Source organism: Rhinichthys klamathensis, unplaced genomic scaffold (assembly GCF_029890125.1).
Source record: "Rhinichthys klamathensis goyatoka isolate OS25496 unplaced genomic scaffold, OSU_Roscu_1.1 h1tg000281l_1, whole genome shotgun sequence".
Lineage (NCBI taxonomy): Eukaryota > Metazoa > Chordata > Actinopteri > Cypriniformes > Leuciscidae > Rhinichthys > Rhinichthys klamathensis.
The window spans coordinates 7,506,000-7,530,064 of NW_026606800.1; the positions used below are offsets into that span (position 1 = coordinate 7,506,000).

The 24,065-nt window shown below is 38.7% G+C and overlaps 3 protein-coding genes across 6 annotated transcripts in view; 1 reads left to right on the forward strand and 2 right to left on the reverse strand.

Annotated features, from left to right (window-relative positions):
- cdc42bpab (CDC42 binding protein kinase alpha (DMPK-like) b) overlaps positions 1-6,069 on the reverse strand; it is a 61,897-nt gene extending 55,828 nt beyond the window's left edge. For all 3 annotated transcript variants that reach the window (XM_056269548.1, XM_056269547.1, XM_056269546.1), the window contains exon 1: positions 5,259-6,069. In XM_056269548.1, coding sequence (XP_056125523.1) covers positions 5,259-5,436 — 178 coding nt within the window. In that variant the 5' untranslated portion in view covers positions 5,437-6,069. The remainder of the gene's footprint in view (positions 1-5,258) is intronic.
- A 4,773-nt stretch (positions 6,070-10,842) lies between these two features.
- Positions 10,843-13,109, forward strand: lft1 (lefty1). Its single transcript, XM_056269426.1, has 4 exons — positions 10,843-11,191; positions 11,414-11,657; positions 11,770-12,009; positions 12,546-13,109. The coding sequence occupies exons 1-4, from the start codon at positions 10,924-10,926 to the stop codon at positions 12,868-12,870; spliced, it is 1,077 nt and encodes a 358-aa protein (XP_056125401.1). The 5' UTR covers positions 10,843-10,923; the 3' UTR covers positions 12,871-13,109.
- A 1,647-nt stretch (positions 13,110-14,756) lies between these two features.
- On the reverse strand, positions 14,757-22,884 carry hnrnpub (heterogeneous nuclear ribonucleoprotein Ub). Of its 2 annotated transcripts, none has more exons than XM_056269098.1 (13): positions 22,261-22,884; positions 21,102-21,216; positions 19,125-19,198; positions 18,686-18,825; positions 18,495-18,594; positions 18,270-18,382; positions 17,902-18,165; positions 17,371-17,490; positions 16,988-17,285; positions 16,616-16,885; positions 16,207-16,499; positions 15,576-15,674; positions 14,757-15,394 (listed from the first exon to the last, which is right to left on the reverse strand). In XM_056269098.1, exons 1-13 carry the CDS (start codon positions 22,715-22,717, stop codon positions 15,344-15,346), a joined length of 2,394 nt encoding a protein of 797 aa, XP_056125073.1. In that variant the 5' UTR covers positions 22,718-22,884; the 3' UTR covers positions 14,757-15,343. The 2 variants fall into 2 exon arrangements, with proteins under 2 accessions (XP_056125073.1, XP_056125074.1); XM_056269099.1 differs by having other exon boundaries at positions 22,288-22,883.
- Positions 22,885-24,065: the final 1,181 nt, after the last annotated feature.

Genomic DNA, 24,065 nt, shown 5'->3' on the forward strand with positions numbered 1-24,065 from the left:
TATTCATCTCAGGGGTGCAGCATTTTTTGCATACAAGAGTAATTATCTCAAAATACGAGGCATTTACAATTTGGAAAGCTCGTAAAATCTTGATCAAGCGTAAGTCATGCGTGATAGTTACTGAAGTGTGAGGGTATTTTTGTCATTTGGAAATCTCATGAGGTAGATTCGACTGAAACATAGCCTGACATGCACGTTATGTGCGAGGCTAACAAGTACAGCAGCACGCAAAACATGCCTAGATAACCAACAGACAAAAATCACTCCAACCACAGGATTTCCTCATTTTGTGTCACTCGAGGCTGCTTTATCGTGCTGCATGGCCAGCGAGAGCGTCCCGTGACCCTCGAGGACTGGAAACTATGATGCAAAACACAAATGCACGCCTACTGAAAGAGAAACCAAACCAAACCAAAACCGCTGAACCAGCAAATCACTTTGATATTTCGTGTCTACATTGAAAACACTTCAGGGAAAAAAAAAAAAGATATACGTATGCGCTGTTTGCTCTTCATTTGAGAATAAAAGTATGCTAGACAGTGTGCATAGTCATTTTACAATAGCTTTGAATTTTACTCATCCAATTGGAATTTAGAGTCGGAATGGTTTTGGAAGTCATATTTTTAGTCTTTACTGAATGTTGGGGTCAAATCTCTGGGTCACATTGTGTCACAGCTTAGTGGTGCATGTGGTAGCATTCTGATAGGATGCTCTACTGTTCCAGTGCATCAAAGTTCAAGGGCATACACCAAAAATACACACACACAAAGTATTCAGGCACATAAATCAGGAAGCAGCACAGAGTAAGGCCAAGTGATAACTGTGTGCATGCAGCATTATAGTCGGTCAGCAATGTCAGAGGACACTGGCCGATCTGCACTGCTACTAAAGTTGCCAACCATTTTGTAAATCATAAAACTACCCCATATTTATAGGAATAGTTCACATAGAATGAAAATTCTGTCCTCATTTACATTTGAGACTTTTTTCTATAGAAAATACTCAAAGATATTTTTCAAAAGCACCTCAATGTATTTTTTCTATACAATGAAATCCAGTGTTGTTTTGTACCCCACTGACTTTCATTGTCTGAGCAAAAACAATTGAAACGTTCTATAAAAAATATCTACTTTTGTATTTTGCTGAAGAAATAACTGAGTCATTCCTAGTTGTCAACTCAACTAGAGGTCCCTGGCTAAAATACACCTGTAGGACTTTCTTTCTTCTGTGGAACAAAATATATTTTGAAAACGGCTGTTTTGTTTTTCCTTTTTCATTCAATGAAAGTTAATGTGGTCCAATGTTGTTTTGCAATGTTGAAGGTGAATAAATAAATGGGGACAAATTTCATTTTTGGTGAACTACCCCCTTAAAGTAGTAGTAGAATTGGGTTCCAAATTAGATCTATCAATTTTACATTATTATTTACCCCATTTTTAGTTGAAATCAAACCTTTAAGCCTATGTTTTTTTGTTTGTATGTTTATTTCTGTTTTTTGTCATTACAATGAAAGTCAATGGGGTCCCATGTTGTTTTGCAATGTTGTAGGTGAGTAAATGATGACAAAAACTATCGCTTTAAGGTAACAGAATCGAGTTATATTAAATCCATCAGCATCACACTTGCACAGCTGCAGACTGTAGCGTTTCATAGCATTTGTTTACAACATGCTCAACTGTCACCTGCCACCAATTGTTTACAACATGCTCAATTGTCAGGCTGCCACCAATCGGTTTACTTAGATCTCAAATGGCAAATGAAACTGAGGGTGTCTGTTATTTTCCTCTGCTGAAGCTAGCGAACTGGCAGGCTGATTTAAATGCTCACCAATGAAGAAATTGGATGCATTGAGAGGAAGATAGATCGAGAGAATGGCGACAGAGAGTAGGCATCAAACCGCTGCCGTACGAGCCTCTTCACACTGCACATCAGAGCGGCAAAGAGCTAGAACTCTGAGTCAGCACTTCCATGCAAATCTGGCCTTAGTCTGAGCGGAATGCAGCACTTCTTCATCTACAGTGTACAAGGAGGGTCTCAGAGCACCAATGCACTGCAGAATTGGCTATCTGGCTACTTCTGAGTGTTATCTCAAATAACAGATCTCTATTAGCGAAACACACCCTAAACATGTCTAGAATGCATTACAGTATATACAATGACAAAAACATTCTCTCTTCCCACATATGTGTGTGCATACTACAGCTTCAGGCATGGGTGGGTGTCTAAGCGTATAATGTTAGCACTAAATAAGATGTTCCTGTTTGACTGTGCTGGAGGGTGTGCTGGAATGAGGGACCAGAGTGGGAATGGAGATGGATGAGGGAGAAGAGGTGAATTCTTTGGCTTTAAACCATACTATTACAGCCGAGCGATCCGAGCCAAGCCCTCCGCAGGAGAAACATCATGTGACAGGGAGGAACAATGCATCCAGATCTCTGCATTGCTGAGGCATTATTTTGGGAGTTTGGCATTGATCTTACACCTCAGTGCATGTGGAGCAGCTCAATTTCTGGCATGCCTTGCATTTTAGCAGGATATGCAATAGACTGTGAAATATTGTCACATGTCCAATGAGTGACCTCACTTTTCAATTTAATAAAATAACTAAATTACTAACCTTATTTGCATACCATGGTATTTACACTATACACCAACAAAATTCAAATAATACCACAATATCACCATGTCCAATCAACCATGAGAAGTACTTTTTTGTAAACGAAAAAAAAAAAGCCTGTATATTACTTTCACTGGTCAAAGAATTCCATATGGACATTGATCCAATTTGATTTTGTACTGACAGTGGGAATACCTTTTAAACACAATGCACTGTTATGAATGTATCATTTGGGAAACCCCGTCAAACCATTCCCCAAGCTGCCTCCAATCTTCTATGGCCAGTAAAGAGAAAACGAATGAAAAGCTGAAATATTTAAGCATCTTTGCCAACTGGCCCTAGATTCATTTCAGTGAAAAGCACAGGGAGTCTGCATGAATTCACTCTTTCACAATGAAAAAATAATCAGAACAATACAATATGGCTCTAGGTCACTGGTCTAGACTTGGTTGGCAATGGAAGGGAAGGAAAGGAAATGCGGATGAATCATTCATTCTGTGTCTCGTAGGGTTATGCATACATTTCTCTGGTGGACTGGGGCATTCCAGGGGGGTTCACATATAATTGCAGCTTAGCGGCCTTGTCCCAACATACATGTGATTCTCATTATGTTGTAGTACATAGTGACGGCCTCAAGGCTCCAATTACAAACCATCAACGCTGAATGTGGAATACTCATCACTGCCCTTACCTAAACCATCAGTGGTTGATGCGTCCTCAGTAATTCTGTTTATGAACTGCCCTCGCTCAGACGCTGAGGAAATCCAGAGCAACCAGCCAAATTTATCCTCTCATTCCCTTTCGCTTACAAAGTTACGCTGGACTTCCAGCCTCTTTTTTGAAATACGAACACCGTAAAATGTGTTAGTGTGTCACAAAAAAGCAAGACACAAAGTCCCTTGTGAAGCTAACTTTGACCTTGGTGACAATAAACTGCGACTTTGGTCTCCGTTCCAATGACTGTCACATTGAAATGTGAATGAAAGAGTGAGTGTGTGCTAATGAGCTCATGACTGAGTGACCCATCCAGTCGGTCTTTAAATAGTCAAGTCCACAAAGGGGACAAACACAATGCACAGCCGTTTCCCCGTATGACATCATGTGTCCAGTGGCTCAGTGGAGTTTCCTGACGTTGCCCTACTGAGACCCCCCACAGGAAAGGTGCACTTACACTTTTTCGCAAAAGCACACATGCACAATAGCTAAAATCACAATAATCTCAAAAACGTCCTGTGCAACAGCACTGACCAGCACTGTCAAAGTATACGGGCCTAACTAAGTTGCTTGAAGGCTAGTTTGATTTGCATTTTCATTCAAATAAAAGGACCAGAGGATTGTAAACAATACAACAAACTAAGCAGGGTCTGTGCTGTGAATTGGCACTGCATTCAGACGATGGTCAATGAATCCAAACCCATGCTGTTTGCTGCAATCTCTTTATTTCTCAGAGTTACATAACATGACAGTTTTAGTTAAGCCAAACTTTTTCCAAAGATAGAAGGCTGTTCATTCTGCTCCATTTTAAACTAGCAATTAGATCATTTACAGATGCAGGATGAACTCTGCCCCCATAAAACTTGGCATATTTCCCTTGAAAGTGCACTCAGTAGGTTTTTGTTTACATACAGCATCTTATTCATTTCAATAGATTTTGGATGTGATACTGACATGTATAAGCCTGGATGCATGACATGTGTTTACTAACTGCATGCTGATCCATACCATCAATCTAAATTTTGACTTGGGCTAAGTTAGGCAAGGCAAGTTTATTTATATAGCACATTTCATACATGGGGTAATTCAAAGTTCTTTAGGCCTATATTAAAATAATTTACAAAAATAGTAACCATAAAAAGGTTTATAAAAAATACAATAAAAGTTGCTAATTAAACTAATTAAAAGTAATAAAGGTATAGGCCCTAGATTAAAAAAAAATGTGAGGGTCATAAAAGGAAAAGAGACTTAAACAGTTATGTTGTGTTTGTAATAATATATATATATATAGTGTGACTTTTTGTGTGATTTGTAAAGTGCCTGGATGTGATAGATAGATAGATAGATAGATAGATAGATAGATAGATAGATAGATAGATAGATAGATAGATAGATAGATAGATAGATAGATAGATAGATAGATAGATAGATCTGGATTATTCATCATTTGTCAAACTTTACAATTTAGCAAACTATTACTGAGTGCACCTTTAGCTATTGACTGAAAATTATATGTAGAAAATTATAAGTGTTAGGCCATCGAGATAGAATATACTATTCTGCTGGTGAACATGCACAGAAGCCATACATACATTAGCTTGTTTATCTGTGGCCCATGTCAAAATGAAAGCCCACTGCACTGTATCCACCTTGTTTCAAATGTAAGTAGGGACTCATTAAGGTGAGCTTCACATTCCACATTCATGCACAAACCAGTCTAGCGATGATGTCATCTTCATTTCTGTTCCCCCCTCGAAAACAACTCAATGTGTTTTCCATACAGCAACTTTGTCTGTTAAGCAGCTGGCTAACGTCAGACAATATAACAATAGTTTGTTTGCCTCCCGCATGTCACAGTGAATCGCCAAACAACTGACGTGTGGGACGCGTGAAAGACAAGGCGTGCAGTGCATGAAATGTGTCTTACCCCAGTCTAGGAACTCCAGAACGTTTTTTTCTCTTCTGAGGGGAGAATTATTGCACTCATCATAAAGGCAGACAAGAACATCCAACAAGGTCTCCACGCTAAAGCACTGGCCGCTGGATTGAGACGGCCCATCTAGAAACAGTTTCTCCAGCTTCTTCAAACGCACCTCTCCAGACATGGTTTCAAATGGTGCTGATGTCTCACAGTATGGTCAAGATTTGCTCCCCACGGTAGTAAATGGGACCGGCCAGTGGCACACTTGAGTGATCGAAAAACTTAAAGGCTCAAAAATATATAGTCAAGCTTAAGGGGGTCAATCATGGTCCCTCTCTTACCGATGCGTCCATATCAATCCACAACATCATGAATTCGCAGTCCTTAGATGCAGAGAACTTACAGCCATCGACCCTGCCCTGGCCGGTGGATTTGACGTATATAACCTAGGCTTATGTATTCCCGATATCAGCTTCTCCTTTGAAGGACACTTTTCACAAAAGAAGTCACCAAAGAAGTTTTAAGCAATCCCCTGAGATATGGTGATATCTGTGGTTATCCATAATGCAGCAACAAAAGCGCATCAGCAGCACGGGATCTGCATTGCTACAAAGCCCCATATGCCCCTCCTCTGGCAGGACTGCGAAAGCCTTAGCAAGCTGTTTTTCCTTTAAATTCCTCTCTTTGTATATACAAAACGCTGGCGGAGAGAGCAAGCCGTGGGTTCGACAAACTGTTACGCGATGTAATGCACTTGTCGAGGGAAGCGTTGCGGCGAGGGGCTGAAAATATGCGTCCTCGTACATGTCGGTGAGGACTCTGCCTCTGCTGCCTGCCTTCCCTGCTCTGCTGCCTGCCTTCCCTGCTCTGCTCCCGGTCGCCGTCTCTCTCTCTCTCTCTCTCTCTCTCTCTCTCCTCTCTCTCTCTCTCTCTCTCTCTCTCTCTCTCTCTCTCTCTCTCTCTCTCTCTCTCTCTCTCTCTCTCTCCTCTCTCTCTCTCTCTCTCTCTCTCTCTCTCTCTCTCTCTCTCTCTCTCTCTCTCTCACAAGCTCGCTGCTGCTGCTGCTGCAAAACCCGACATCATCATGGCGACGTCACGGCATCTGCTGCGGGGAATGGATGGGGATATGCTGGTGGGAATAGTAGAGTAGTGTATACTAGAGCAGTGTGCGAATTATCCGCCAATTATTCACTGACCTTCAGAGGGCTCGACCTTTTGAAGGAATTTCTGTCAGTAATTTGCCGTTGAGGTTCGTTTCGCTTAACCCAAATTATCTTTTCAGCGCAGTGCGCTAATTATTAAACACTTTCAGAACACACGATTTGTTATTATCCTTGTGTAGCAGTAGCAGCTACATAAATAATAAAGTGATAACGGTAGGACTTTTTTGTTGACTTACGTCTGAAGGTGACGAAAGAGCTCGAACAACGTAAAGTACTGTTGCTATGGTACCTCTGTAAGCCAAGGCGACTTCTAATTATAGTAGTTGTCTTTGACTAACAACTATGCTAACTTTTTTGTTACTCATTCGTTTAAAAGCGTTTTACGCGTGTATTATGTAACAATACATACTTTTAAATGCATTGTTTTGTGTCTCTTGTGGGACTTAATTAGGTAAGGAAACTTGTAGGCCCTACTTGTTCCATTTAAAGGATAGCTTCACCCAAAAATGAAAAATGTGTTATTATTTTGTCACCCTCATGTTGTTACAAACCTGTATGAGTTTCTTTCTTCTGTTGAACACAAAAGAAGATATTTTAAGAATGTTGGTAACCAGACAGTTGATGGCACCCATTGACTTCCATAGTATTTTTTTCTCCTATGGAAGTCAAATGGATACCGTCAACTGTTTGATTACAAAACATTCTTCAAAATATCTTCTTTTGTGTTAAGAAGAAGAAAGAAATTAATTGAGGATGAATAAGTAATGACAACATTTTAATTTTGGGGTAAACTATCCCATTAATAATACACTTTCACAATACAAATAATTTTAGATCTGCATTTCAGAGCGCCATACTGTTGTTATCCCTTAGTGATTTAAGAAATTAGGGCGATATGATGCTATATGTTGATTAAATAAATGATCCACTGTTTGAGATCAAGCTATATTGTGTTTATTATTTTATCTAGAAGATATATCAGTGCCACAATTTAATCATTAAAGCAATAAACTGCAAAAGACTCGAGAAATCAATTTGGTCCTATGTGTGGTCTGATAGATGGCGGTATTTTTATTTCTATGAGTGTATGGTATGCAATGAATATGTCCAGTATCTTGGCTGAGCGCTCAGATGTAGGAAAGAGACTCAAATATTAGTCGGTTTATTCTAAGCGTCCAAGCAGTTCTTAAAAAATGTATTAACATAAATACAGCTTTTTTCTTTGGTGATTTGTATTTGTGATCATTGTACGCTTATGAGCGTGTCCTAAAATATGGCGACCACTACCCATAATGCAATGTGCAATGATGTAGATTCCCATTCTCTTGAGTAGGTACTCATTTTGAATAAGTTAGTATCTACAGTATCTAGTATAATTATATAAGTTAGTATCTAAGTCAGTCACGTTGCTTCACTGCCATTCATAAATCCTCTCCCATGGCCTCATGGGATAGTACAGTGTCCATCGTATGCACACTTCAGAATCTCGCCAGAAGAAGTTGGTTATCCAGGTACTTTTTGCCAACTCTTTTATGAGTACTGTGAATTCAGACATACGTCTTTTGTCACTGATTTTTGCCTACTATAGGTAGGTAAGTATATTTCGGATGCAGCCTAGAAGGTTTATGCACCCCTTGAGAGTTCTTGAAATGATACATATACCCCATGAATGATCTTTTTTACATTCACAAATAAAACACACTACACACCATAAAACAAATAAATGTGATACTTTTAAAAAGCAATTTACGCATGGTAACTAATGGTGATTGGTGTCTCGTTCAAACAGTAATCCTAATTTCTAGTGAATATTGATGGGCATGTTACCCAAAGAAACACGTTTTCTCTTATTTGAGAAAGGTCTTTAGTACAGAAACGTTGTAATATTTTAAGAAAAATGAGCACGTTCGCCCTCTTGTGTCCAATATTTTGCATTGCAATTCCAATGAGAATTTTTAACAAGAGGGTCTCTGATATTTATTTGTCTGCGTAGCCCTATTTATTTAACGTTTCTTGAGTAGCAGATATGGTTGTAAATGTTACATTTAAGTTAAGAATTTTTCAAAATTGGCTACAACTGTGGGGCTATGTCTACAAATAAATATTAAAGATGAGCCTAATATATAATATTTTCATATAATATAGGCTATATGTCACGTTTTAAATATAAGGCCTGTCTTAAACAAACAAGCTGTTTAGTTCGATAGAGTAGCTAAACATATTTGTCACATCAAACGAAAATGTCAAAGCGCAGCTGTTCACGTGTAAGCGTTTGACGTTTGAGAACGTGACATCTTCTCCTCTCAAGGTGGCGTATTTCATAAACATTCTTCAATAAATCTGAATCTGACAATTGCCACACCAAACCTAATAAGGTGCTAATAGTGTCTTTCATCTCAAAACATTTGATGTTAGAACCAAACTGCGGCAGGATGTAGGGAATGTTGAACAGGAAGTTAACATTCAATTAATTTCTTTTGACCATGAGATTTTTTAAACAATAAACATCCTTAAGCACATTTAAAAAAAAAAAAAAAAACGATATATATATAGCCTGCATAGGATATGCATTTTTACGATATCGATAATCACTGACGAAAAGAACACTGAATTTTCAACGTCGTTACCTTATGACGTCGCTATAGAATGTTTGTTGTTTTATCAAACCGAGGCGGGATCCGTTTGAATAGTGCTGTTTTTCGTATGTAGTAGAGAGGTGTTAATTAGCACATGTTTTGTTGATTGGCGCGTACCTCCATCCTTTGATTAAGGATATACTACCTGTGAGAATTAGATGGTACTTCTATTGACAAAAGGGCCTCAAAATAATCGACAAGGAAGGACAGAAGACTGACAGTAATCACACAAGGATCCTGGACTTCAGTTTACTCATGCACCATGTGTATTGTACAAAATGTGTCAAGCAGGCCCCTAGACTGAGGATTTTTGGAAATTAATTTCACATCTAACTAACATGACTTTAAGAATAAAAAAAATAATTTGAACATAGCAATTTTAAAAATATATAGCCTATATTTATTCACATTTCATATTCCAGACTTATTACCAGATGTCCAAACAAACTGTTTCTAAACTATTCAGAGAAACATACCTGTATCTAGTTAGGACAAATATTAACAGATGACAACTTAATCATTTCTTGCAGCAGATATGGTAATACTCTTCTGGGCTCAAACAGTGAGCTCTTTTGTCTGGTTCTGCATTTGTATTGCATTAATTTGCCTCCATCTCCAGCCAGTCATTTGTCATCTGTTCTTCCTGTGAGCTCCTTTAGTCTGTCTGACATCTTAGAGCAAATAGAGGGGCCAATACACATACTTAGACACTGGGCCCTCAGTGCCACTAGCCCCTCTTCTAATGTTAGTGTGACCAAACAAGGAATGGCAAATCTGGCAATGGAATCAGATAATCACCAACCTGTGAAGAGCCTCCCAATCCACATCCTATACTGCAGCCCTGGATTAAACAGTCTGTTTGCCTAATAATTTTAATCTGTGCATCAAGCTGAAGGATGGTGGTCTTCGAATAAACATCTAATCCCTCAGCCCACCCAATGATGATGGGACCACAGCGAGGGTGATCAGAATGGTGCTTAAACAGAGGGACTGAAAACTCTATACTGACAGACTCTTGCCAGACTAGGAATGTTTTACAATGTCCAGGGGAATGTACACATGACGAACAAGGGTGCTACATCAACGTGCACATGCAAACTGGAAAGGAGGGAGCGTTCTAGGTTCACCATGTCTGGAAGCCGGTCATCGGTAAATCCACACAACAAGAACATTATATGTCAGCAATACAGATAACATAAAATGCAAGTAGAGCAGGTCTACATTCACACATAATTATGTGAACTATTGCTTGTATTGCAAAAAAGATAACTTGTGACATGTTTTGTTAAATTGCATAATGTTAAAAATATATATGTCTGTCTATCTATCTGTCTATATATCTGTCTGTCTCTATCTATCTATCTATCTATCTATCTATCTATCTATCTATCTATCTATATCTATATCTGTCTGTCTGCCTCTATCTATCTATCTATCTATCTATCTATCTATCTATCTATCTATCTATATATATATATATATATATATATATGTGTGTGTGTGTGTGTATCTGGATGTCTGTCTGTCTATATATATTTTTGTCTGTCTGTCTATCTATCTATTATAGGCCTACATGTCTATCTATCTATCTTATTTTATCTCTATCTAATTTTTGTTTGAATAAAAATTGGTTATTTGAATTATCATTCTAGTTTTAAGTTGTGCATTTTGCGTTAATTTCTCCGATGAATCGTGGCTTTCATGTATCACCTATTCACCTTCCCTCTGATGTCAGTCACCCCCACAGTCACCCCCCCAACAACTGGGGGTCTAACGGGTGCATATAAGGACCGGCCGCTGTCAAAGCAGATTCATTTCAGACCGAGAACATCAGCACAGACTCAGAACCTCTCCTGCACCTTCGCGTAAAAGATGTCCTCAATCCGTACCGCTTGCCTCCTTTGCGCAGCACTTTTCGCGATGGTGAGGGGTTTCACCCACGAAGACATGAAAGAGGCTCTGCTGGAGAAATTGGGACTTAGTGAAGTTCCGAGAATTCACAAAAGGGATCTGGAGAACCTTGTGATTCCAGCGCACATTAAGAACAAATATATTTCCATGCTGAAATTGCACCACGCAAGGAAACGGCGCTCGCTTCCAAGTTTAGCCGGTATCCTGAGGGGAATTCCTGGCAATGCAGGTAAGATTCATTTAATTAACTTAAATGCACAATGTATAGCCTAATGCAAAATTTAGAGACAAAGAACCAGTAAACTGACATCAAATACTAACATTTCGTGCATAAATTGTGCCATGCAAATGAACATGTAATGTGCTGCAATTTAAAAAAATAAACTTTAATTAGGTCTAAGCTAGTTTAAAAAAAAAAAAATGTAAAAAAAATTGCTCTCGTCTATTCCAGACATCTCTGGTGAATTTGTATATTCTGACACGACACGTCAACGTGTGGTCTTTGAGATGACATCAAGGATCCCTGAGAACAGTGAAGTGACCATGGCAGAACTGAAACTGTTCAAGAAAGCCCCACATAAGCGCTCCATCCCAGAGAGAAAGGGCCACAGGCCCGTCAACAACGCCAGGGTGAGCATCTACTGGGTAGAACCTCTGGAAGACGGGTCAAACAGAACTTCACTAGTGGATTCCAGGTAAGCAGAGACGGACACAGACAGGCATTATTCTATCTTCATTATGCTAATTCCACTGCTGATTGGCGTTAAGGAACATGCATGCTAATTGTCACAACCATTACCTCCTCAGATTGATTCCCATTCACGAAACCGGCTGGAAGAGCTTTGATGTCACCCAGGCAGTACACTATTGGTCGAAGAGCCGAATGGAGATGCCCATGCACCTTGAGGTGTGGATCGAGGGCGAGAGACCCGGCAGTTACGCGGCAGAGATGGCCAAGTGTGTCCACTTCACAACTCAAGATGCAAACGACAACACTCTGGGAAAACCTGAGCTTGTTCTTTACACCCTCAACCTCGAAGAGTTTGGGTAAGCCTTGCTTCATTTCTGGAGTAGGTCTTGCTTGTATTAGCTACTCCCTTCTATGGCTACACCTTGTGAAAAAAGTATTCTAGTTTTAAAGAACAAATTCACAATTTTTTTATTTTGTTTCTTTAATTGCTTAATCCTAACTTGAATAAAATGTAACATTTACTGTTACGTAGGCCTGCTTTTTTATTTTTTATAAAAAGTAGCCTATTAGGCTAATTTGTTTCATTTACATAGTGTAAATATGGCAAATTTAGTCACATAAATAGACCTACTTTGTTTAATATAAATATTTTATACATAGAGTTAGCAATAAATAATTGCAATGTTAATTCTTGCGGAATTTTTTTAAATTGTCAAATAGTCAAGATAATTATCCTGTTGTTATTATAATTATATCTTTTTTTACATGTGATTTATGTAGCCTAGCACTGTCTGTAAAGCCTTAGGGAATTAATTTCTTGAAAATAAAACGGATGTGTTTCATTTAAAACGCTCAACAATGTGTTAATATTCTTTTATTGTTCACGTTGCAGGTCTAGTGGAGACTGTGAAACCAACAAAGACAGTGAAATGTGCTGCAGGGAAAAATACTTCATCAATTTCCGAGCCTTGACTTGGACCCAGTACTGGATCATCGAACCGTCCGGGTATCAGGCGTTCCGGTGCAACGGCGGCTGCCGGCAGCCCAAGCGCAACTACGGCTACGGAGAGAGAAAGTGCGCGGTTGTGGAGAGCGCGCCGCTACCGATGATGTATTTAGTGAAAAAGGGAGATTATACTGAAATTGAGGTGGCTGAATTCCCAAACATGATTGTTGAACAATGTGGATGCGCAATGGACAATATTTCAGTTGTATGAATATGCCATTTGCCATCGACCTCAGTCATCGTGATGACGCACTGTACTTTGTTATAGGCTGGCTAAGAAAGGGTGTTGGCAACTTAGCCTTCATGACATACCTTAAGCACTTTGTATAAATTTGTAAATATTGCTAAATTGATATGCATTTATTTTTGCATTTGTATATGATGCCATATGAACTGAAAAGATTGAGTTGTAGATGTTATATTTTGAGCAGTAAATAGAATGGGTTTGTTGTATATGTCACTTTGACTGAATATAAATTAAACTATTTTTCATTGAAACCTCTACTCTTTTAGTGACCTTTTCCTTTTCTTAAACCAAATAAACGTTTAGCATATTCCAGTGTTTGCAGATGGCCACATGGAGAGCAGACGTAAATAGCCTACACAAGGCAGTTGTATTTTTGTTTACTCTACACACACAAATAATCACTTATTAAACAGAACAATTTGTAGTTTAAAAAGGGGTTAAGTGTCAAGATCCTTATTTAAATATGCCTAATAGCATAAAGGGCTCTGATGATACATATAGAAAAAAGTATGGTGGTAATCATAAAAAATATCAGTCAAAACAAGTTTTCTTCAATCAAATAAGATTTAAGAATCTTGCTCTTTTTAATTTCTTTAGTCATTTATTTCATGACATTAAGTAGTTCCCACAGTAACTATTTAACTATACTAAGTGATATTAAGAGAAATACTTTACATTAGAGAACAAAACAACGATTTATCTCAGACGTTTATTACATTATTTAATGACACATTTCCTTACATTATGAAACACTTTAACATTCATCTCGTTGAAAAAAAAAAACAATGCCAAAATACAAACATCATAAACCATACCACCTGCCATCTCTAAACAACACTTAATGCCACACTGTCGTCCTCAAAACAGCACAAGCAAGGACTACGTAGTAATCATCGCAAATCTCTCATGCCATGCTATATGCACTAATTTTATAAGGGACAGGGTCATTATTTTATCCCACATGAAATCATTTCAAGAAAAAAAAAATACTTTTACATCAATTTATATGGTATACAGTTAAAAAAATCCACTTGAACTATTACATCATGATAAAATACACCAATTTTAAGTCAAAAATAGCTGCCCTTTTTATTTGGCACTTTTTAAGAAATATATTCATTGAAACAAGTCAAGGGTGTCTTGACGAAAAACAGGATGTGTTCATGGGGTGTGTGAGATGTGGTCTGATTGAGTATCAAAATGCAGGTCATTTAAATTGAGAAAATCCACATCAGTTAGAAAATTCTGATATGACCTTCAACTGCAGTATTTCACAGCTCGCTCTATGTAACATTAATAATGCATTTGAGAAAAGAACTTGCTTATGTGCTGGCTGTTATATCCAAAACCGTTGTCATCAAGGCCACTATTTGCCCAGTTAATCCCAACAGAAACATTTTATCCTGTAATAAAATGGTCCAAATTGTGGACCAGAAATGGGAGTGTTGCATTATTAAATAGATCCATCTAGTGGTTACTCACATATGATTTTGCAGAACAAGTGTTGCCAAAAAATATTACTCAGAAGTATTAGTAAGCTTAACGTACAATATATATTTCAAGTTATTGTTGATAAAATGTTGATTTGTGTAAATAAGTTCAATGAATATACATGTTTCATCATGGCTTCTCTTGCTTTTTTACATGATACAAATGCATAAATTTACTTTTGAAACTATGCAGTGCATTTAAAAAGTCACATTAACTAAATTGATTAACAAATATTTCCACCGTACGAGACAGGAAGACACTGAAAGGTCTTACGGTGCTGAATAAGAGACAAATCTGATTGACATTCAAAGGCTTTTTTAAATGGATTGTTCAAGATATCAGTCAAAAGCCATAAAAAGTCATAGAAAAGCAAGCACATCTTTTATTGCAAACCTATGAAGTAACTGTTACAGTCTGGGCTAACAAAGAAAAACTTGAATATGCAAATAGTAAATAGAGAACAATATTTTCACTCCTCCACTGAACATGAAAAGTTGCTGAGTAAATATGAATGATTATTGACAAAAGTTTTGAAAATATTAAGGTTCACAGGGATTTTTTAACACTACAACTTGCGCAAAAGAACTTAAAATAATAAAATAATTTACAATGAGTAAAAATGACATTTTACAGAATAAAATTCACAACCCTGAAATTCAAAGCAAGACATGCAGTGATTCCTGATATAACAATATCAAAGCTGTGATACAAAAAAGGGGGGAGGAAATGCATTTTACAAAAATCTGAGAGTGAAGACATCACACATCTATGTAGAACGTAGACTGTTTACTTCTGAGGCGGAATGTTTGTTTGCCACTTGCTTCTCATTTAAAAATGGACTTCCTTAAAAAATTACAATAAACGAGGACCATAAAAGTGGATGGATATTCTGTGGCTGTGCATCTCCGTGCAACAGAGGCCATGAGTCTTTAATACAAATGTGCACTTAGTAATATCCTGGGTGGTACTGTTGATTCCATGGCTTCTGGTTCCAGAACTAAGGGGTCAAAGAAAGTTTCATCAGTCAAATGGACTACACTTTGATTTTGTTGTAAAATATTTTGGAAACTATAGCCAATCTGTTGTAGGATTTCTCATTGGAGGAGTATAAAATGTATGACTCATTTGTGACCCAATCAAATGTTAGCTTTCTCAACAATATACATAACTTTACTCACCCCTTGTTGCCAACTCTGGTTAAAGGTTTGGGCAAAAGACCCGTTTTTGTTGCCAAAACCCCCACGATTCTGCTGGTGGCCTCCTCTGCCGCGGAACTTCTAAGAATGTGAAAATTCAAAATTACTCTCCATGTCAAAGTCTATCAAATTGAGCTTTATAAGGATGTACAATTCTAAAGATTGGGGTCAGTAAATTTCTTAAAGAAATTAATTTTATTCAGCATGCATACATAAAATTATGTGCCAGTGCCAGTAAAGAGTAAAGACTGGATTTTTTTTTGCAAAAAAACACACACACACACATATATTCTTCTAAACTTTATTAATGTTTTCAGCATTGATAACGTTTAAGCACCAAATTAGCATATTAGAATGATTTCTAAGGGATCATGTGACAAACTCAGCTTTGCCATCACATGAATAAATATATTGAATAAATTAAATATATTAAAATAGAAAATGATTATTATAAAATGTAATAATATTTCTAAACATTACGGTTTCAACTATTTTCAATCAAATAAATGCAGCCTTGGTCAGAATATTGTTGAAAGATATTTATTTCAAAAAAACAATCATACTCCATATTTTTGAATAATAGTGTATTTGGTTGCAAAATATAGGAACTAACCTGCTGAAACGGTCCTCTGTGGTTGGGTCCACCGCCGCGGTGCATGTTACCTCTGTTTGCAGGCCCTCCACGGCTCATCGCTCCACCTCTGCTGCCCATGTTGCCCCTCATGTGCCCGCCCCTCATGTGCCCACCTCTGGGAGACATTCCCCGGCTGGGCATCCCACCGCCTCCACCTCTGCTGAAGTTGCCTCGACTATGGAACCCGCCTCGGAAGACAGGTGGTGGTGGTGGAGGCGGCATGTAGCCGCGTGGGTGACGATTAAAACCGCCAACACGAGGTGGTACTGGTACTGAAAGGAAAAAATATTTCAATTATAAATCGACCTTATTTTAACTGATTCAATGGCAGCTCAGTGAAGAGCACCTCGTACAAAAGTTCTGTATTAGTCCACAAAAAGCCCCTTACATCCTCTAAAGTTTCCACGGGGCTGGAATCCACCTCTGCCTCCACGTGGTCCTGGACCACCACCTCTACTGAACTGGTTCTTAGGCCCTCTGCCTCGTCCACCCCCCTTTCTGGGGGTCAAGGTACCCTGGTTGACTTTCTTCTCTGGTGGCAAAGCACTCTTACTCTCTTCCTTGTACTGCTCCAAGAGCTTGACGGCCTCCTCCTTCTGCAGTTCCACATAGGTGACCTCTGAGAAGCAGTCTCCTACTTCTGGCAATGTGTAGATACCTGTAAAGAGGTAAAAAAAACACACACAAAAAACACATTTTGTATTCCTACTTTACGTACCAGGTTGGATTTGCAATGGGGAAATAAGACATCACATCTTACCTTTCATTTTTAGAACGGCGTGCTCGGGTACATCTTTGCCGTCGGTTTCCGCTTTCTTCTGAGCTCTCTCCTTAAGGGCCTCGTCTGTAGGGAAGACCACTACAGCTTTGCGTTGGAAGCCAGCAAACAGACACATCTTCCTTCTCTGGGCCGGTGCAGAGACATTAGTCTGATCCAAAATATAGTTTCTCTTTTTGCGGGCAGCAATTTCAATAAACTTGCCCAGGAACAAAGGAGCACGCTGAGAGATGGCTGAGAGCTTTGCTGTGTCTTTGTTTTGCCTCTTCATGCTGTCAATCTGCAAGTCCAGGAAAGGAGATTAGATGAGAAAATACGACAGAAATTAAGAAAGACTAGATAAAAATGTAAAATTACACACTCACCATCATCTTCTCCAAAATAGTGTTGGTGCTGAGGATGTTGAACTTCCCAGGGTTCTCTTCAACGTTTTTCTTTACCCAAGCAGTTTTTCCAGATCCAGGAAGGCCGACCATGACAATCACCTTGAAAACAACAGTGATAACAATCATATCATTAATGAATGCACAACAAATATTAACCAGTCATGTTGTTTCACGTGTTGTGAACGTTCATAGGTGTTTGTTTATTTACACTTGAGTTCAAAATGTTTTAAAAGAGGTCTCTTATGCTCATTAAGGCTGAATTTATTTGACCAAAAAGTGAAATACCATTAGTATTGTGAAGTACCATTTTAAATATTTTTCTTTCCATTTTAATATAGAGCAATATAATACAATTTTATATAATTTAATAAAAATAAAAACATTATTTATTAGTAATAATATTACTCAAATATATTACAATTTAAAATAACATTTTAAAATCCAATTTATTCCTGTTCTGGAAAAGATAAAACATTTCAGAAAAATCATAAACTTTTGTGAGGTTAGTACCTCGCAATCTTTCTTGGTCTCAGGTCCCTTAGGTCCTCTGATACGCACATCCACAGGAATTTGCTGCAGGAAGGTGAAGCCCTCCACCTGAGGGAAGAATGGCGTCTCGTTCTGACCGAAATTGAACTCAACAGCACAGTTGTGGCAAAGAACATGGGGGAACAGAGTTTGTCCGGCCAAGGTCTCCTTATTGACCTTGAAAGCCACATCAAGGTCCTTGCCATTTTTGGAAAATGAAATCTCCACTTCATCAGCTTCAAAATTCTAGGTGAGAAAAAGAACAAAATTACAACAAAGTACATAAGAATAAATGTGAAGTAAAGGGGAAAACCAACTGTTGTGAGAGCGTTGTGAACTCCAGGCCTTACAATGAAGCAGCCGATGACATCATTTTCATCAAAACTCTCCCCGTAGTCTTCAGTCACACAGTTTGAAGTCTTCTTCCCTTTGCCCGAATAGGAGTAGGAATGCTCCTCCTCACCTAGAACAGTAATATAACAGTCATAAGTGTGAAAAAATAAATAAAAAAGAGCTGCACAATCATACATTGTGGCCACATAGGGACCATGTTAAGAGTAACTAACTGCACTTACCCAGCAAAAGACTTCCATTAGCCAGGGACCAGCCAATATGGACATCATGAAAGTCCATGTTTTTACTGTTTAAATGCTTGACTGGGATTTTCTCAGTGATCTGCAAATGCAGGAGACAAATAACGAATAACGTACTGATCCAAAATGCATCACTTCCTCATCCCGTTACATAAAAATGCCACAGTACTCACCTTCATTTCGAAGCAGGCTTTGCCCTTGTTTACTCCATAGGAGGCACGGCCACCTGCCCAAAGGTAAGCAAAACTCTCCATGGTGAGGGACGAGGCGCTGTATCGGTCTCGAGAGACTTTGAAATGAAGGTCGCAATTGTCTACGGAGACATCGAAAATCGAAGAGTTTGTTAGTCCAAGAACAGCAACTTTACAGTTTATATCAGTTCTACAATCCTGGTCAGTGAGCTTCTTAACATATAAAGGTTGGTTGGTTAATGTTTTAACACCAGCTTCCTTGGCTAATTTTATTGGCGAGTAACAAGTTAAAATATAAAAGCTATTTAAAATTTAAAAACCTATACAAGGTAAAACTCTAAAATGGCTTGTGTTGATATTTTCTAAGAGAACTTTGTATAATTTAATAAAGAATGCTGGACTCATTTCTTAAAGCACTCACAGGGATCCAGGCAGACCAGTGTGTCGTCAAACTCTTCATCCTCTTCCTCCAGAGGTGGCAGGGGAGACTTAGCCCTGAAATAGAGGCAATAAGCCATTAATTCCACGAGTGAAGCACAAGAATTGGACTGTGATGGACTGGCATGCTTCCAATGTCCAGGTGAGGTCCTTCCTCATAGCCACTGCAGCACCAACAGTAGATTTGCATTACCTTACATTGACTGCTCATAACATTCTTACTGTTTTGTAAATTCACATTTATGAATGCAAAATTTGCCATCATTGCTTACCAGTTTACCCCATGATGAAGCCTGAAAGAAAACTTGTTGGTGAAATAGAAAGTGGAAATATATTGCTACGTGAAGAGGTTGTTGACATTTTCGTTTTATTAAGTCATGGTCTGAAAAGCTCTAAGCCTAAGGGTATTTATGTAATATCTAGGCAAATCTTTCTGAAAAGGTCAAAACAAACTAAAGTTCATAAAGCTGTTTTGGCCTATCTTTGACTATACAGACAATACAAAAGACATATATATATATATATAGAAAACTTAGAATAATAGTTTTATAAGGGACATCTGGAAGAGGAATTTTGCTGTCATGACAAAATCCAACATTCTAAAATAGAAATGTAACCATCCTGTATTTGTTTTAGATTGCTAAAAGAAAACAAGCATGTAGACAGCAAATAGTATATTTGCCCCATAGACTTCTACTGCACTTGTTTTTACAAACTAAAAGAGAAGTTGAAATTGCTTTCCGTGGTAACCAAGAGTATGCCACAGATGTCATCTCAGGCCCTGTAATGACAGGGTCATTAAACAAGTCTTTACATTTCTGAGTATATGGGAGTTGCCACCATTATGTTCTCCCAGGCCCCATAAATTCAAGTGACGGCTCTGTCTAGATCATCCCTTCAATAAACCAATGGCAGCCATTGGTAACAACTGGGTCAGATATTGCTAGAAAAAACAGCTTCTACAGCATGACTCGCAAAGTATCGAACACCTTTGGAGATTTTTTTAGGCTTGAGACCCATTGTAATTCATATAAATGAAAATATTTACATTTCCCTTTTTGTTCCATATGCTGAAAGAAAAGCAGATTGAGAATTTTCTAGGCTTGAGACCCATTGTAATTCATATAAATGAAAATATTTACATTTCCCTTTTTGTTCCATATGCTGAAAGAAAAGCAGATTGAGAATTTTCTATCCAAACATTGGTTCACTTAGAATTAAACCTAGACAGAAGATTCCTAATGAATGTATTCTGTCTGGAATTGAGCACCACACACTTAGAGAAAGAACATGCATTATAGAAATAAATATATTTCCTTTTCTTAATGCAATGTGAAGAGTTGCAAGAGTTTGCAAATGGTTGGTTGTACTTACCTGATGACCACAAATGAAAAACTTTAAAAGGAAGAGTCATTACAATTCTTTACACTTTATCTAAATACACATACACAAAAAAACATTATAAAAAAAGGAAAAATATAACATTTAAACTTTCAGATTTAGAAATAAAAAAAAATACAAACGACGAAGGAACGTCTGAAGATTGAAACAACAATTTGCTTCATTTCCATTACCTTACCGCCCCATTACGTAATGATGCACTGTGCGATACAAACTCTACGCCACTGCCCCATCACCCCCCACCCCGCCATGACAGAAGCCGCATCTTGTGCTATCGTCATTGCTTTGGTCGCTGTCTGAATCGCCACACGCGCATACAGTCAGCCTGACAACAGTGCGAGTGTGTGTGACAATAACATTATTTTTTCCAATTGTTTCATGAGCTTTCTGCAGGTAAGGTGTTTTGTATTAGCCAGGAATGACCCCCAACAAAGTTTTACTTTAAGAGGTAGATGAGGGTTGCATTTTTCTAGGTAAGGCATTGGCACTTAAAGCCAATATATATATATATTAAAAGTGGCACTTCGGGGATAATGAAGGCCATTACTTCCATCCTTACCGGCTGTATTTGCTTTCTTCAATAAATTCAAAGTAGCCCCTTCCATGTTCCTCTCGGCGTCTCTTAACACCCTTCTTATTCTTCTGATCAGCACTGATGTCTTTGTCCGCATCCCCTTTGAAAATAAAACAAACAGTAATGAAATGCCCGGACGTGTTGGACCCTGGGTTTTAAGGGTGGCCCACACGACAGGAGTGCTCGGACTTCAGAGTTACATAATGAACCGACCACCTCTGATCAGACAGAATACTTTGCTTGGTTATGTCATTATGGCATTCAGGATTCAAATTGCAAGCACTGATATCTGATTGCATAAAGCAGATCAGACAAAAATGTGAGTGTTTTAAGTGCTTTTCTCTACAATATGTAATGCATTGACAAACAAATACATATATATATATATATAGCCTATTGTAGCTGGCTAACCAGTCAATGTTCACATCTTTGATGACAAATAACTGGGGAACATCAACACATTATCCTGAACTGACCTTGTGCGGAAGTAAATGGCGCCTTCTTCTAGCAATCTGAACCGAAACTACACAATGCACCTTTCTTTAGAGGCTATAAGTACTTTTCCGCCATTATATAATATACCTAACCGTATCACCCGCCGAGAATATATTATTGCACTGTAACCCCCGCACTTCTGCATTGTCTACCGTAAGGTTTTGTGCAGAGCAACATTTGTATCCGCGCGAGGGCGACCCGCCATGAGCATGCAACGAGGCGATCCTCCCGCGAGACAATTCGAGTTTTCTGAAACTACCTAAACCGACCAAAACAGTACAATAAAGCATAAAAATCCGTTAGTTGTAGACTAGAATATAAATATACCTTTTATCGTAACGAAATATCAACAATAACCAACATACCCCTAACAACAAAAGGCTAGCGCGGGTGATTTAAATAGATTTGCCGACACGGCTAAAAACAGAAAAACCATCAAAATCTTAACTTAAACTCAACCGAGTTAGACCACTTGGAAAAACAAGCTAGTAACGTGAAACCGACAGGATTCGCTCATTAGCCATCTACACAATAGCCACCGGTTAGCCGTTAGCCACGTATGCTAAATGATGATCTCACCGGCTTCAAAGCGCACGTGAACACGATACTCCCGGCGTCTAGAAAGCCATTTTTGATACAAAAAGCTCACCCTCTAATTGATGAGATTGAGGCTCACCGTCTTCATCGTCGATTTTGTCAATGATATCGTCGTCGTCCTCCTCCTCATCATCTTCTTCGAAGGCTTTGTCCATTTCCACGCCGGCGTCCCCATCCTCCTCCTCTTCACCCATTTCGTCGTCCTGACCATCACCCACAACAGCGGCATCACCCTTGTCTCCATTTTGCTCCTCGGCCTGCATGCTCTCGCCCTCTGGCTCTTCACCCGTGCAGCCTTGTTTGACTGCAACACCGTTTCCATCGGCCTCCTTTTCTTCTGGTGCTTCTGGCGCGACAGCGTCTTCCTCTTCGGCCTGGGCCTCTGCATCGAGCGCGGCCTGCAGCCGCTCCATAAGCTCGGCCTTCAACCCCTTGTCGGAGAGCTGACGCTTCTTGAGCTCGTCCTTCAACTCGTTCACCTTAAGCTTTTTTACGTTGATTTCACTCATGTTGTCGGTTTAGTGTAGATGGTCTATGAAAACTAAAAGACTCGATTGTTAAGACTATTGCAATCCAGGGAGAGCCGACGGCCGCTTAGCTTCTCTGAATTGCGCACAGCCGCGGTGTGTCGGTGATTCTGCGTCTGTGTCCACCGGCAAAACAATTCAATGGCGCCTGGTGCTAGACCCCTCCCAATGCAACTGCACACAGAGAACATGGGCGTGTTCAATCGTAATGATCCTCAGAGATGCTTACGACCATAAAGACTATCCATTTTGGCTCATACAAGCAGGGTTTCTGCGGGTCTTAAAAAAAGTCTTAGTTCGCCCTTACACAAATTAAAGCCTTAAAAAGGTCAGAAATCAGAGCAGAAAGTCTTAAATAAAAAAAATAAAAAACATGACGTTAATATTGCATGCATTGCAAACAATTAATATCTCATTTTTTTTTATTCAAATAGTTTATCTAAACATCTTTAAATCAGGACACATTCACTTGAGATGCAAATGTAAAATTAAAAATTGAACAAAATGAAGGAAGTTTGATTAAACCAAGAACAAATATTTGTCAATGAGTTATTAAAACGTCCCCTTTGAATTAAGTTGATTTGATGATTATTATAATCATTTCTCTATGCTTTACCGGCACTGTAATTATGCCAGTATACTATATTAAAATCTTTTTTTTTTTAATCGTTGAAAATCAATAGACCCTTCTCCCCATCTTTTGCCCCATGTTGGGGGTCTTTTAGTCTATTATTTCAACAATTAAAGCCCCTTCTCCCTGTTTTCCCCAAAGGAATTGTTCCCCCCAAAATTATGTTCCAAACCCATAAGACTTTCTTTCATCTTCTGTACACAAAGATCTTTTTGATGAAATCTGAGAGATTTCTGTCCCTCAGTTGACAGCTATGCAACCAGGGGCGTAGCCAGTATTGGGCCAGGGCGGCACTGGCCCGCCCACATTACTCACTGGCCCGCCCAGGAAAGTTTGATAAAAATATTTTTTTTTGTTTATTTTTATTATTCAAATGTATTTATGAAAATATATTAATATTTACCTGATTAATTGTTGACTGCTGTGTGTGTTTAATTTGTTTTTCGAATAAAATTTAACTGGTGAAGCAAGCTGTAGAAAGCCTCTCTCCGGAACGTTATTGGTTGCTATGGTTGCTGGGGGTTCCGATAGGAAAACTCTCAGTGGCGTCGGCGCCACAATAATGGCTAAACAACTTTCTTTAATGTGCTATTTGAAAAAAAGCAAGAGTTGAGGAAGAAGACACGCCACTGCCTTCATCTTCCGAGTCCACCCAGCCCAGTTCTTCCGACTCATTTCCCCAGGAGAAGGCTAGTCAGG

Excerpts from the sequence above, each read along its gene's own strand:
- lft1 (XM_056269426.1), top strand. The coding sequence starts at position 10,924 with ATGTCCTCAATCCGTACCGCTTGCCTCCTTTGCGCAGCACTTTTCGCG. Across the intron at positions 11,192-11,413 it reads GGGAATTCCTGGCAATGCAG|ACATCTCTGGTGAATTTGTA; the intron begins GTAAGATTCATT and ends CGTCTATTCCAG. Across the intron at positions 11,658-11,769 it reads ACTTCACTAGTGGATTCCAG|ATTGATTCCCATTCACGAAA; the intron begins GTAAGCAGAGAC and ends TTACCTCCTCAG.
- hnrnpub (XM_056269098.1), bottom strand. The coding sequence starts at position 22,717 with ATGAGTGAAATCAACGTAAAAAAGCTTAAGGTGAACGAGTTGAAGGAC. Across the intron at positions 17,286-17,370 it reads CTATTTTGGAGAAGATGATG|ATTGACAGCATGAAGAGGCA; the intron begins GTGAGTGTGTAA and ends CTGGACTTGCAG. Across the intron at positions 16,886-16,987 it reads CGCCGTTCTAAAAATGAAAG|GTATCTACACATTGCCAGAA; the intron begins GTAAGATGTGAT and ends ACCTCTTTACAG.